Below are 14,710 nucleotides of genomic sequence, written 5' to 3' on the forward strand. Positions count from 1 at the left end.
ATCAGACAGTTTATAGCCTTTTAAGTTTAGCTTTATTTCACTCAGTATAATTTCACGTTTGTATTTTAGTGTATATATGTCAGCAATTATGATTCTGTATTTGTCAGGGGATAAAATGATATTAAAATGTCTCCCTCCTAGATTCATCAAATGGCTGGTCTTATCTCTGACTTAAATTGGGATCTTTTTATTTTTCTATCTTAAGTATTATATTTATATCTTAAGTAATCTTACCTATAAACATGAATAGGGTAATGTGTGTGTGCTAAGTTGCTTCAGTCATGTCAGACTCTGTGACCCCATGGACCACAGTCTGCAGGCTCCTTTGTCCATGGGATACTCCAGGCAAGAGTACTGGAGAGGGCTGCCATGCCCTTCTCCAGGGGATCTTCCCCATCCAGGCATCGAATCCACGCCTCTTATATATGTCTCCTGCAGAGAGGCCCTTTCTTTAGCACCAGCGCCACGTGGGAGGCCCAAGCAGGGTAATAACGTAGGTTAAATGTTAACTCCACTGCATACTGCAATGTTTTAAGGCAAATGTTCAAAGGTTACATTTTGTCCAAACATTATAATTGAGGGAGTAGGGAGTCTCATTTGATGAAAGTGTTTCAGGGCACTTTCTTACAATAAAAATTAGAATAAAAACAAAAGAAGGTAAAGTGTTAGAAAATTTAAACTAAATTATTTTAACTGTCTTACTTTTCAAAAGTATAGAGCAATTAGCAAATAAAGACTGTGTTATCCTCTTCATCATCAGGAAGCCAGTATACAGAACATATAGCTCTTTATGTCAAGCCAGGTCACGTGGGTGATTATCTGATTGTTCCAGAAACTCAGAAACTTGTTAGGCCACAGCTTTCTAATGCCATATGGATTACAGGAATAGCTAGTATTCTAAAAGTGGTCATAGAAGAACTAAATTCTATTCTATATATTGCTTTTGAATCAGAGAAACTCACAAACCTATGGCACTCAATCCATGAAAAATCTTTTAAACTTACGACCAAGAGGCAGGGGAGGGGGCAAGGTTTCACCTTGTGTTCTGTCCTGAGTTCTTTTCTTACTATCTAGGCTTCTGTTGTAAAACTGGATGTGAGTGGTCTAGGAAATGCCATACAGCTCTGTTCATTTCAGTCAAGTACACTTTACACTGGAGACCTTTCAGAGTTATTGTTGGTACTATGGACAGGGAGTGTGAGACAGACTTCACATTTATTTTTTAATCCTGAAATCTGCTAGCTATCATAAGGCATTGGCTAAGAGAAATACAACTTTTAAAAGTATAAACTGGTTCAGCTTTTGGGAATAATTTTGTCAATATCTATGAATCTGAGAATGCTTATGCCTTTTGTCCTGCAATTCTGCTTCTAGGAATCTATTCCTTGATACAATCATATACAAGCAAAGATGCTCATACACATATGATGTTCTTTGCAGTACTGTTAATTATTTTGAATAATTAGAAACAAGGTAAATTTCCACTATTTTGGAAAAGCTTAAATAAAATTATGGCACATGAAACTGAAATAATAGGCAGTATTAAAAAGAATTAAGTAGATGAGAAAAATCTCTAGGATTTTTAAGTGGAAAAAGGAAAAAATGGTGAGGGTCTTGGAAGTATGCATGCACAACTGTTAAGTGGCTATCATGGGCAGGGGTAGCTTGTGAAGAAAAATAATAACTTTTTATATTTAATATTGTTTTGAATTTTCCAAAATGAGCATGTATGTATATTATTACTTGCATAGCTTAAAAAAAATCAAGGCAATTTTATCAACAGAATATATCCCTCAAACAACAGGAAGACCTCATCAGCTACTTATCTTGCTGGTATTTTTAATACCCATCTGGCAATGTAGGGTGGCAATGTTTACAACTGCAACTTCATATTTAGATTTAACATAAGAATCAAAGTATATTTGACCTTTTGAAAAGTGGGATTTAGGTTAGATACAGTATTTTTAAAATGACCTTTCTTAATAAGATACCTGAGCTATTCAAAAATTGTGTTTTGTCAACAAACAAATAATACACTAAGGGAGGAATGCATGCAACCGTCAAGACTGGAACCTGATTTTCTTGGTCAGCCCTGCAGTGCTCGGCAAATAGTAAGCAACAAATATTGACTGAACGATGGGTGAATCAACCGTTTAAATCTTTTCAGTAGCACCCACTTTTTAAAAAGCAGGATAGTAGCAAGGATAGATGATGGAGCTTCTAGTTACTGGCTTTTCAAATGAGGCTGAGAAGGAGCTGTCCCCTCTTTCTACCCAGGAAGTTAAGAATTTGGTGGAGGACAGTGTTCAGTGGCTCACGTCTTGGCGATCTGTGAATCGAAAAATCATTCAATTTCAGAACCAAACAGAATATGAGGGGAAACAACTGAGTTGCCACTAGTTATACTCTTATAATTTTGCTCAGACTAAAAGGAAAGGGTTTCGGTGGGTGTCAAACTGTCGGCAAATCACTTATGTCTAAATTTTCATCTGAAAAACGAGAATAAGCACTTTCATAGGTTTCTGTTGTTTATTTTTTAATAGGGAAAATGTGTAAACTTTAATAAAATGCTACCAATATAGTGGCCATTCCATACAGTGCAATGAATGTTTCCTATAAATTTAATGTCAGACTGAGTGGAAAAGCACTCAGCGACTAAAGCTGTATATTCTCAAAGTTCGGGGTAATCTCATTCACCTCTTTCATCTTCATCCCAACCTCATCTACCGAGCCGGTGCGGGTCACCAGGCGGACGACCGGCGCTTCCCTGGGCTGCCAGGCCGGGGAAGACCACAGCCGGCGCCTGGCCTCGGTGCTCGGGGCCGAGCCGACAGTCTCGCCCACCCGGGGCAATTTCGCGGCGGTTCTGGGGCTCTCGTGGGACACTCCTACCTACTGTCCGGAGTCGGGTCCCCAACGTTTTCCCCGCTGGTAGAGGGAGGTGTCCAAGCTAGGGAGCCCCGGGGCGGAGAAGCCGGAAGGCAGGCGAAGCCCGCGGGGGCACGGGGCGGAGGGCGGGTGGGAGGCGGAGAAGCGGGAAGCACAAGGCGCGCGCTCCCGCGAGCACAGGCGGCGGGCGGGGACGGGGGGCGCGCGCCGGGGCGGGGCACCCGGAGGCGGGGTCTCTAGGGCGGCAGCAGGAAGAGGGCGCCCTGGAGCCGAGCCGGAGGGCGGCTGAGGGCGGGGCCCAGGGAGGGCGTCGACGCTGAGGGGCGGGGTGAGGCGAGGCGGGGACGCGCTCGGGGGGTGGGGAAGGCGGGGGCGCGGCGGTGGCGGGAGCGTCCCTGGTCTCCGCCCCTGTTTCCCACTCTCTCTCCACCTCCGACCGGCCCGGGCTCCGGAGAGGCGCCGTTTGCCGGTTCCCGGAGCCGCCCTGTTGCCGCCGCCTCCTTCCTCCGCTCGCGGTGAGCCCGTCAGTCCCCGCACTGTGCTCGCCTCCGTCTGGGCCATGGATGGGTAAGTGCTCGGCGGCGCGGTGGTCACCGGGCTGCGCTCGTCCTCTTTTCCGCAGCTCTCGGCCGGACGCGCCGGAGCTGGGAAGCCGGGCGCGGCGCCGGCGACCAGAGGAGCGGCCCCGGCCGAGCCCGACGGCGGGGCTTCCGGGCGCCTCCTTTGGGGAGCCCCGAATCGCGGAGAGGCGGCCCGCTGCAGCCTCTCTTTCCCCCTCGGAGCGCCCCCCGACCCCGTTCTGCCGCCCCTGTACACCCTCGCCCCGGGAAGCGGCGGAAAGCCCGGTGCAGCGCCCGGGTTCCGAGGTCCGCCCTCCGCCCGAGAGTCGGGGGAGCCCGGCCCGGCCTCCCGACACTTCCTCTCAGAAAATGGTGCGCGGCGCTGGGGGAGGCGGAGGCGGCGCTCGGGGCGGGCGTCCTCCCGCTCGGGGAGTTGGTGTTTACCGGTGAGGTGGGGCGAGCGCTGGAGCTTCCCCTGGCGGGGAGACGAGTGGCGGCGGAGTGGCGGACGGCGAGGGCACGCGGCGGTAAACGTCTGGGCGGCGACCCGGTCCCGGAGCCGGGCCCCACGCGGTCTCCGGGCTTGTGCTGGGAGCTGGTTACGATTACGGTACTCCGGGCGTCTGGACTCGGTGAACGGGGATGCGTCCCCTTACCAGCCCCACCTCCGCCCCCAAGGAACTTCGTGAATTCCCTGCGCTGTATGCAAAAAAAAAAAAAAAGTGCGATTTTCCGGGCACTTTGAAACGCTCTAAAAGTGAATGAAGTCTGTGGCCAAAATAAAGATTTGGGATCATCGGTGTAAATATTTCTCTGGGGACCCAGGCTCCTTGGGTGGGACCAAACCAATATTTGAATGATTAAGAAAATAACTAGATTAAGATCTTAGTGAATTAGTTGAAGATCCTAGTCCGTCAAGGTTAAAAAAAAAAATCTCCTGCTGTCTTAGAGCCTGCAGATCCACTTACTTATTTTCATTATGCACTTGAGATTTTGGTTGCCTGTTACTTGATTTTGATGGCAAGATTTCTGTAAACCTTTTGGTTGTAGAATATATGGAACTTGCATGTACAGTAAAATCACGTATATGTTGCCATGTAGTTGACTGTTGTCATGCTGTGTTAAAGACCTTCCTGTGTAAAAGGATCTTCGAACAATTTTTCCCTTCATTAGATTTCATTTATCCTAGTTTTATAAATTATAAGTATATTTGAATGCAGATTGCACACTATTACAGACGTTAGGCAGAGTGCAGTTTTAGATTTCGCTTATTGTGATGTTCTCAAGTATTTTTAAGATTTAACTGAAGCTGTTTTTATTGTTTAATTGAAGCTTTTCTGAGAGCATTGTTCAAAACTCATTTTACTTCACCTTTTTTCAACTACACTTTCTATGGGTGCAAAATTTTGCTATCTTAAGTATTTGTGTGAGTATGCCAGTATTTCAGTTGAGGAAGGCTGTGAAAGTAGTATTTCATTATGTGTAGTGAATTGTCTGGACTAGTGGTTTGACGTGAGACGTGGAAGCAGGCTAGCTTTTTGTATTGGAAACTTTACAGTGTTATAAAGAGGACTCTTGGATTATGCATCTTGGCTGTTAAACTCTTGAGCAACTGTGAAGTGCAAACTTACTCTTTTGGGTAGTGTTTAAGAAATTAACTTTTTCTTCCTCCTAAATGTGGTTTGAAAGCTAAGAATGAGTTTATTGGTTTAAGTATATGAGGCAATAAGAAATACTGAAAGGTAAGTTCATTTGGGAGTTCAAGTAGAAGCATGCTCTTTGTATCCAGACCAATACTGTGGTATACCTTACACAATCTAATTTTTTATGTGCAGATGTCAGAGATATCACATTTAAATTTAAAACAAACCAAATTCGAGTTTCCAAAGTGTATAAGAAAAATTTTTAATCTATATCGTTATTGTTTAAAACAAATTTGCATCATTAGACAAATATAAATTTATTTCTAGTAAGTAATGATATAGGTTATTAACAATATATAGAATTTTATTAGAGCTTTCTTTTAGAAGATATTGAGACAAACTTAATTGAAAACAGTTTCTTTTGGGTTAGAAGAGATAGATTTTTGTTTGGCAGAACTATATAGGGTTTTTTACATCTTGATGTTAAGGGATATGGTTTTTAACTCAGTGAGCTTATGCTTTCAGGAAGCTAATTAAATTTCTACATTTTTCCATAGCCTGAAAAAAGGTCCTTTTTCATTATTTTGGATAGTTAAAAAGACAACAAACCTCCAGTCAACATATCTTTCTAGTTCCACCTCAGATGCCAACTGTCCTTGTGTGTGTGTATGTGTGTGTATGTTCATTTCTTTCTGAGGTAATTTAATCACAGACATGGTGTGGTAGGACTTTTTTAAAAGCAAATCTTTGACAATTTTGATGTCTTAAGTTTGGTGTTTGTAATTATTTCAGTTCTAAGGCTGTCTTAGCTATATTTTGGTGAGCCATTTGGGTGGTGGATGCAAATTTTCAAGATATTTTCTATTTCTATAAAATCCACTCACTGATTTTGTTTCATTTAAAACTTGAAGTATGGTTACTCATGCCAGTGATTTAAAAGAATGAACTTTGGTGATTATAAGGCTTGGCTGGATTTGTTAAATAGAGGTGAATGGATAAACCCATTTTCATTTTACTGAAACAATTATTTTTCTAAATCCTGAAAGCAAATTTGATTTATTGTTTCTTACATTGCTGTTGAAGCTTTGCTTTTACACTCTGTTGGCTAGACTGTCCCATCGCTTTTCTTTGTACTAACATTTCACAACTTGTCACATTCTTATTTTTATTATTTATTATAATATTTTTCTTTTTCTTTATCTTATCTCTGTCTTTTAAAAACTTGTTTCTAACTTTGTTTTCCATTTTCTCTTTTTACTTTTTCCATACAGTGTTGTTACAGATCTTATAGCAGTCGGTTTAAAGGTAGGAGTCTTTTAATATCCTTCCATAAGCATTTAAAAATCTTAGTTTTGGCATTTTTTTTCCAATGGTGAAATCATCTCACCTGTTCATAAAATTACCTGTTTTACTGTATGGTAATAATCTTTAGTCTTTATTTAGCTCCACCATTAGTAGATCTGTAGGTTTTATGTGTGTATAAAAAGTGGTGACAATATTAGCTTGTTTCTATAAAATGTGAACAAAAAGTTTCACTTGAACTGTCAGTGTATTTGTTTTTGTCTTGTTTTAACAGTTACATGTAACCTTGGCTCTGATTTATTTTCCTGTCATGTCCCTCCTTTTATCTTCTCTTGGATACATTTCTGAGTAATAAAATAAAAATAGCAGCTAAAGTTTCTTCAGTTCCTATTATATGCAAGCTGCTTTACATATATCTCACTAATCATTAAAATATTTATTCAAATTAGGTATTAATATTCCCATTTTAGAGATGAAAAAAATAGGTTCAGAAAGTTTATGTTTAAGGCATGGTGCCTCGGAGTTCAAACCCATGTCTTTGTGGTTCCAAAACCAGACTTTTTTTTTTCCTTTATTTTTACCTCACTGCCAGTAATGAGGAGGGTACTGCCTACAAGATGAACAGCAGGAGAGCTGGATTATTAATATTTTACAATAATGATTCTTCTAAGTTACACGTCATTTCAGTTTTATCAAAGTCGTTTCATTTATTGGATTCTGAAATATAAATCAAGTTCGTTAATATGAGACTGTTAAAATATAGATGGAAGTTTAAGATTTCTTTTTAGCAATTTGGTATTTGATATACCTGAATTGAAAATCTAGTTCTAAAGGCCACTGACAGTTCAGATTACTGTAAAAAATAGAAACAGTTCATGTGTACATTGCATGTGTTTTATGTAAAGCTGTTCTGCTTTCTGTCCATCAGCTCTTGCTAACCATTTCAGTACTTTTGCATTTGGGCTTATTAGATCTGATGGTGGTGCTCATATTCTTAAAACATCTAAAGATATAAGCATACATATAGTGAACAGCGTTTTAGTTAACAATAGGTTGCTCAAGATAAGCGTAATTGGGAACTACTATTTATATTGTCTTTTGAAGTTGAATGGTGTTAGCTTACTTTAACAAACTTTGAATGTATTTTATGAGTTGAAAATAAATGGAGAAGCCGCTTTTGGTGGGATATACATTTTTTTTTGGTAGATCCTTAGGTCAGTTTGTTTGGGAGTGAATACTCCTAGATTAGAAACTGCAGGCTTACATTTTTGATCCCTTTTGGTGTTTCGGTAGGGGCCTATGAAGGAAGGGATATTTAAAGTGAGCGTTGCTTTGGTCTTAACAGAAATGTAATTTGTGATTCTAGAGTTCATCTGGGAAAAATGAATACATGAGACATTTTAAAAATTTACCACTTGGGAATTGAGGAGTTATGCTTGAAGGACTGGCATGCCTGTTTTGTTGTGGGGAAAATATATATCTTGATGATAAATAAAAGAAAAATTTATATGCAGGGCGCAAGGGACTAGATTTGAATATACAATTTGGATTTCTGAGTACCTGTGTTGCAGCAAGCACTTTGGAAAGAAAGATCAAATCCTACTATGAAGAAAAGATGAGCTGATTAGTTGGTTCACCAGGCAGTACTGGAAATGTCTGTAAAATTATTCATTATATGAAGAACATTCTCATAAGGTTGTTCTGCTGCTTTCTTGGATCCCATCCAAGGAAGTTTAGCTACCAAGTAATAGGCCAATAAGGCTCATATTTCCTCTAAATTTTATAAACCAAAATTAGCGAATTTAAAATAAGTCCTTCAAGAATGTCTGTTACTTTTTTTTTTTTTTTTTTTAATTTGCTCTCTGAATATGGTGACACAGGAAAGAGTTTTAACCAGTTAAAGAGTGGATTTCAGGTGGTACTCTGTCAGTTGCTTTCCTGGATGCAGGAAAGTAATATGCATCTTATTTTAGGGACTTGAAAATACCCTTAAATATGAAATCCATTATCTTAGAGAAAGAAAACTAAATTGTTTTTAGAGATTAAGTGACTCACTGGAATGTGTCATGAGGGCAGGAATTTTTGATATTTCCTTCACTACTGTGTTTCCAGTGTCTGGCACATACTAAGCTCTCAGAAATGCTTGATGAATGATGAGTGGATGCCAGATTCTCACACAGCCAATTAGGTGGCAAACTTATACTGGAACCCAAGCCTCCTAATTTTGCTGGTGTTTCTTCTAATAGGTATATACCATGGTGAGAGAGGATTAAGTTCATTTTTTAGATTGGGATTTTCTTGAAGATGGCTAAACATTTTCAGGCAGCTTATGTGTGCCATGTTTGAGATTTACTTATACCTAGTTGTGTACCCTGGATGTTCTTTGCAAGATACCAATTTTTGAAGTGAAGTGAAGCCGCTTAGTCGTGTCTGACTCTTCACGACCCCACAGACTGTAGCCTACCAGGTTCCTCCATCCATGGGATTTTCCAGGCAAGAATACTGAAGTGGGTTGCCATTTTCCTTCTCCAGGAGATCTTCCCGACCCAGGGATTGAACCCAGGTCTTCCACATTGTAGGCAGACCTTTACCATCTGAGCCACCAGAGAAGCTCAATTTTTGAGCCTTGTCTAAATTAGGCAAGGAAATTACTTCTCAGAAAATGCTTGCTTTATTTCCCTTCTTTTTTTAGTTTTCTGAAATGCTTTTTAAAACATCAAGAAGGGATTGCTGTTCTTAATTTTCAATTCTTTTAAATAAAGAACGAACCAGGTGGTTATGAGTGATACTGAATGTTTCAAAAACTTTATTATACCAGATAAAGCATCACCACTGTGGGTAACAAAGCTTTTAATGTGTGTACCTAAGTATATTTTAAATTTCCAGTTCATACTTTAATTATTACTACCTAGTTTATCTTAAATATTTTTCATATTCCTAGATAATTTTTCAGGATACTATTATAGCTGTTAAATGATTTTCTAAAATGATAATCTTGCGTATCAACCATATTAGGGATTTTCTGGTTTGTCTTTCTATTTTAAAATGATTCCATGAGTGTAGAAAAACAAGTTTAGGAAGGATTATAATAGGCTTCTAATAATTATCATTGCCTGTCACCATATAGGAAAGAACAATGCATCGTATTTAAATTAATTTTTTTTAACTTGACTCTGAATTAGAAATTAACCTAAATTAATTTTGAAGATCAATTTTCTGTTTGCTCCACCAGGAGTTAGCAGACTACATACAGCCTGTGGACCAAATCCAGCTTGCCGCCTGTTTTTGTAAATAGTTTTAGTGGAACACCGCCATGAGATAGTTTTAGTGGAACACCGCCATGCTCGTTAGTTTGCATATTGTCTGGGTACTTTGATACAATGACAGAGGGGTTAGATCAGCCACCGTATGACACCAAATTCTAAAAGATTTACTTTCTGACCCTTTGGACAAAAAAAATTCATCTGCTACTTGTTGTGCTTCAACTACAGAAAATACTGAAGGCCAGGAATTTTTTTTTTCTTTTAAACTGAACTTAATTTACATAGAGTGAAATGCACGGATCTTAAGGGTACAGTGCAGTAAATTTGACAAACTTATCCCCCTGTTTCCTGTTGCCCTCTTCCAGACCCAGTCTAGGCAACTCTTTTGATTTCTGTCACCACAGATTAATTTTGCATGTTTTGAACTTCATATAAATGGAATAAAATATTCATGCGGCGTATATACAGTATGATCTTCCCTGATGGCCCAGTGGTAAACAGTCTGCCAGCCTATGCAGGAGACTCAGGTTCCATCCCTGGGTCGGGAAGATCCCCTGGAGAAGGAAATGGCAACCCACTCCAGTGTTCTTGCCTAGAAAATGTCTTGGACAAAGGAGCCTGAAGGGCTATAGTCCAAGGGGTCGCAGAAGAGTTGGACATGACTTAGTGCTAAAACAAAGATACACAGCATAAGCTCTTTGATGTCTGGCTTTTACTCGGCAAAATGGATTTTTAGATTTATTGATATCTATGTTTTATGTATCAGTATGTTTTTCTTCTTTCTTAATGAGAGTATTCCATTGTGTGAATATGTCATGATATTTAAAAATCCATCCTCATGTTGATAGGCATTTAGATTCTTTTCAAATTGGAGCTATTACGAATAAAGCTACTATAATAAACATTTGTGTATGTCTTTGCGTAGATGTTTGTTTCATTGTACACCATGCCTCAGAGTAAAACTGGGTGTGTGTATATTTAACTTGGTTATTTTGCAAAATGTTGCACCACTTTACATTCTGACCAGCTTTGTATTACAGTTCAGGTTGCTTCACGTCCTTGCCAAGACTTTACTGTTAGCCATGCTAGTAAGTATAACTAGAAGGGCCAGTAGTGTCTTACTGTAGTTTTAATTTCCATTGACCTGATGCCGGGTAGTAGTGTGTACCCTTCCATGTGCTTTTTAGCCATTCACTCACCTTCTTTTATGAATGTTAACTTTTTTGCTCGTTCCTTTAAAGTGGATTTCTTATAGACCACATACAGTTAGGTCTTTTTTTTTTTAAACCCACTCTGAACAGTGTCTTTTAATTGGTATATGTAGACCATTACCTTTCATACTTCAAGGGATGATTAAGAGGGGTGAATTAATAAGTATCTTCACTGACTTGTTCTTTGTTTTTATTTTTTCTCCTCTCATTTTTTTTGCCTTCTCTGGTTTTAGTTGAGCATTTTCTGTGATTCCTTTATCTCCTTGTAGTCTCTCCTCATAAGGAAAGGAAGACTACTGAAGAAGGAATTAGTGAAGGTATTTTATACTTCTTATTCTTAATTTATCTAAAAGATTTTATTTAAAGTAATAGTAACAATATATTGGGTGATTATAGCATTTAGTCTCTCATAGTTTAAAAGCATTTTTAGTGGTTGCAGTCTGCATTTACAACTTTAAGTCCACCTCCAAATAATACTATACTGCTTCATGTGTAGTGCAGGTAGCTTAAACAGTGAAAGTGAAATCACTCGGTCGTGTCCGATTCTTTGTGACCCCATGGACTGTAGCCTACCAGGCTCCTCCATCCATGGGATTTTCCAGGCAAGAATACCAGAGTGGCTTGCCATTTCCTTCTCCAGGAGATCTTCCCCACCCAGGGATCGAACCTGGGTCTCCCACATTGTAGACAGATGCTTTACCATCTGAGCCACCAGGGAAGCTTAAACAGAGCATTCCCAATTTGTCCTTCCAGTCCGTTAGGACATTGTTATCTTTCCTTTTCTAAAAAAGTATTTATGTGTTTGGATCTTCATTGCTGAGTGGGATTTTCTGTAGTTGTGGTGAGTGGGGGCTGCTCTCCACTTGTGTTGCAGGGACCTCTTATTGCGGCGGCTCCTCTTGTTGGAAAGCACAGGTTCTAGGCGTACACGCTTCCGTAGTTGTGTCTCCCGGGCTCTAGAGGCTCAGTAGTGGTGGAGTGTGGTCTTAGTTGTCCCATGGCATATGGGATCTTCCCAGACCAAGGGTGGAACCCATGTCTCCTGCATTGGCAAGTGGATTCTTCACCACTGGGCCATCAAAGAAGCCCTCATCTTTCATTTTACTTAATTATATGCTGTAATCACCCAATATATTGTTACTGTTATTACTTTAAATAAAGTCTTTTAGATAAATTAAGAATAAGAAGTATAAAATACCTTCACTAATTCCTTCTTCAGTAGTCTTCCTTTCCTTATGTAGGTCTGAGTTCTGATCTGTTTAATTTTTCTTCTTCCCAAAGACCTTCTTTTAATATTTTTTTGCAGAGGGGGTCTACTAACAGTACATTTCCTTGGTTTTTGTGTGAGGAAGTCTTTTTCTTCTTTACTCTTCATATAGAAATTCTAGATTGGTGTTTTTTTCTTTTTTTCCTTCTCTATTAACACTTTAAATATTCCACTTTTCTTTCCTCTTTCTTCCATGGTTCTGATGAGAAAGTAACCTCTGTAATTCTTATCCTTACTTCTCTGTTAAGTAAGATGTTTTCCTCTTTTTTTTTTTCCTCCAATATTTTCTCTTTGTTTTTGGTTTTCTGCAGTTTGAATGATACGCTGAAGTACGTATTTTTTGGCATTATCCTGTTGGTGTTCTCTGAGATCCTGGTTTTGTGGTTTGGTGTCTATCATTGATTATAGAAAGCTCTTAGTCATTCATTATTTTCAGATTTTTTTTTTCTTCACTCTCTCCTTTTCTTTCTGCACCACCCCCCATTCTTTTTTTCTTCTTGCATTTCAGTTTGGGAGGTTTCTATTGGAATTAACCTTCAAGCTCATAATTCTTCCTCAGCCATGTCAGTCTGTTGATGAGAATTATATAAGATTGGTATTATTTCTTTCTTAAATGTTCAATAGAATTAATCAGTGTAGAATTAATCAGTGTAGCTATCTGTGGATGATTTTCTTTGTGGGAAGGTTTCTAATTATGAATTCAGCTTTAAAAATAGATATTGAGCTACTCAGGTTTTTTTCTTTCTTTAGTTATATCCCACAGAATTTGGTATACTGGGTTTTAATTTTTACTTAGTATAAAGTATTTTCTACTCTTCCTGTGATTCTCTTTTTACCTATGATTATTTATAAGTACATGATTTAACTTCTGAATATTTGGGAGTTTAATTTCTAAATATTTGGTTTCCAACCCAAATCTTGGAATTTCTACTTTTTAAAAAAAAATGCTGCTTTGAGTAGAGAAAATGCTCTGTACCGTTTCAGCCCTTTACATTTCCTGAGATTTGTTCTAATGTCAAGCTATGGTCTGTCTTTGTGAATGTTCTATGTAGACTTGAAAAAATGTATAGTTTACTTTTGTTGGGTGTAGTGCCTCCTTATAAATGTTGGTAGGATAAACTGGTTGAAGTTGCAAGTCTTCTGTAATCTTCCTGATTTTCTTTCTCTTCTGTTCATTATCAAAAGAAGAGAGGGATATTGGAATTTTCATCCACAGTTGTGGTTTTCTTAAATTTTTTCTATAGTTCTGTCCGTTTTTGCTTTATATATTTTAAAGTTCAATTACTCTAGTGGTAAAGAACCCACCTGCCAATGCAGGAGACGTAAGAGGCCTGGGTTGGGAAGATCCCCTGGAGGGAGGGCATGGAAACCCACTCCAGTATTCTTGCCTGGAGCATGGACAGAGAAGCCTGGCAGGCTCCAGTCCATGGGGTCACACAGATTTGGACATGACTGAAGCAAAGATGCATTCACATTTAGGAATGTTATATTTTCTTGATGAATTAACCTTTTAAAAAATCATTTGTGATATACATCTTTACCTAGTAATAGTTCCTGTCCCCAAATCTACTTTGTCTTATAGTAATAAAGTCATTCTAGTTGTTCCATTTTTCTTAGGATTAATATTTGTGTGGTATATCTTTTCTTCCTGTTCCCCCTTTTTTTCCCTTTTAATTTGTCTGTTTTTAAGATAGATTAAAGGGTGGATGAACCAGAGATAGTAAGGAGCAAGATGGTAGTCTTAAATCTGCTTGAAGGATTAGTTTCCAAAAGACTGGCTTCTCTTGCTTTCTCTGATGAAAATGAGCTACCTTATGGAGAGGCCCGTTTACAGACTGAACCCTGCCAGCAATCACTGGAGTGAATGCGGAAGCAGGGCCTCCGTTTCCTCTGTTGAGCCTTGAGATATTCTAGTCTGTGAGAGACCCTGAACCAGAGAATGGAACTAAGCCATGCCTAGATTCCTGGCTCTCAGAAATTGAGTTTAAAAAAAAATTTTTTTTTTTTTTTTTTTGAGAACTTGCCTAGTGGTCCAGTGGTTTAAACTCTGTGCTCCCAATGCAGGGGGCAAGGGTTTGATCCTTGGTCACAGAACTAAGATCTCGCATGCCACATACCAAAAATAAAAAGAAAAAAATTTAAAAACTTTAAGTTACTAGATTTTGGGATAATTTGTTAGGTATCCATGTATACCTAATATAACTAACTACCAGTAGTGAATAAATATTGAAAGATGAGTAATAAAATAGCTTATTAATGTCTAAGGTTTCCCTGGTGGCTTAGTGGTAAAGAATCTGCCTGTAGTGCAGGAGACACAGGTTCAATCCCTGGATTGGAAAGATCCCCTGGAGGAGGGCATGGCAATCCACCTCAGTATTCTTGCCTGGAGAATCCCATGAACAGAGGAGCCTGGCAGGCCACAAACCATAGGTCATAAAGAATTGGACATGACTGAAACAACTTAAAATGCACGCAAGATTATAAAAAATGCAAGTGCTTTTTTGGTTGTAAATCACTGTGCATATGACTTTTTATATTACCGCATTCTCTCTTCTCTGATAGCTTACTGTAGTTT

At 39.2% G+C, this 14,710-nt stretch overlaps 2 protein-coding genes and 1 pseudogene across 4 annotated transcripts in view; 2 read left to right on the plus strand and 1 right to left on the minus strand.

Annotated features, from left to right (window-relative positions):
- Positions 1-1,859: 1,859 nt before the first annotated feature.
- LOC138988860 (proline-rich protein 2-like) lies at positions 1,860-3,450 on the minus strand. The gene is made up of 2 exons (XM_070375108.1): positions 2,698-3,450; positions 1,860-2,329 (listed from the first exon to the last, which is right to left on the minus strand). Exon 1 carries the CDS (start codon positions 3,448-3,450, stop codon positions 2,893-2,895), a length of 558 nt encoding a protein of 185 aa, XP_070231209.1. The 3' UTR covers positions 1,860-2,329; positions 2,698-2,892.
- The window catches only part of PTBP3 (polypyrimidine tract binding protein 3), a 90,461-nt gene continuing 79,066 nt past the window's right edge, over positions 3,316-14,710 (plus strand). The window contains exons 1-2 of one of the 3 annotated variants that reach the window (XM_070375103.1): positions 3,325-3,456; positions 6,364-6,397. In XM_070375103.1, the coding sequence (XP_070231204.1) occupies positions 3,449-3,456; positions 6,364-6,397 (42 nt within the window). In that variant the 5' untranslated portion in view covers positions 3,325-3,448. Of the gene's footprint in view, positions 3,457-6,363; positions 6,398-14,710 lie in introns of all 3 variants that reach the window. The other 2 variants (XM_070375104.1, XM_070375106.1) reach the window with 2 other exon arrangements.
- Positions 3,402-14,710, plus strand: part of LOC106701363 (immunoglobulin-binding protein 1 pseudogene) — a 33,720-nt pseudogene continuing 22,411 nt past the window's right edge.

This window comes from Bos mutus, chromosome 8, assembly GCF_027580195.1.
Source record: "Bos mutus isolate GX-2022 chromosome 8, NWIPB_WYAK_1.1, whole genome shotgun sequence".
In the NCBI taxonomy this organism is placed as follows: domain Eukaryota; kingdom Metazoa; phylum Chordata; class Mammalia; order Artiodactyla; family Bovidae; genus Bos; species Bos mutus.

Excerpts from the sequence above, each read along its gene's own strand:
- LOC138988860 (XM_070375108.1), bottom strand. The coding sequence starts at position 3,450 with ATGGCCCAGACGGAGGCGAGCACAGTGCGGGGACTGACGGGCTCACCG.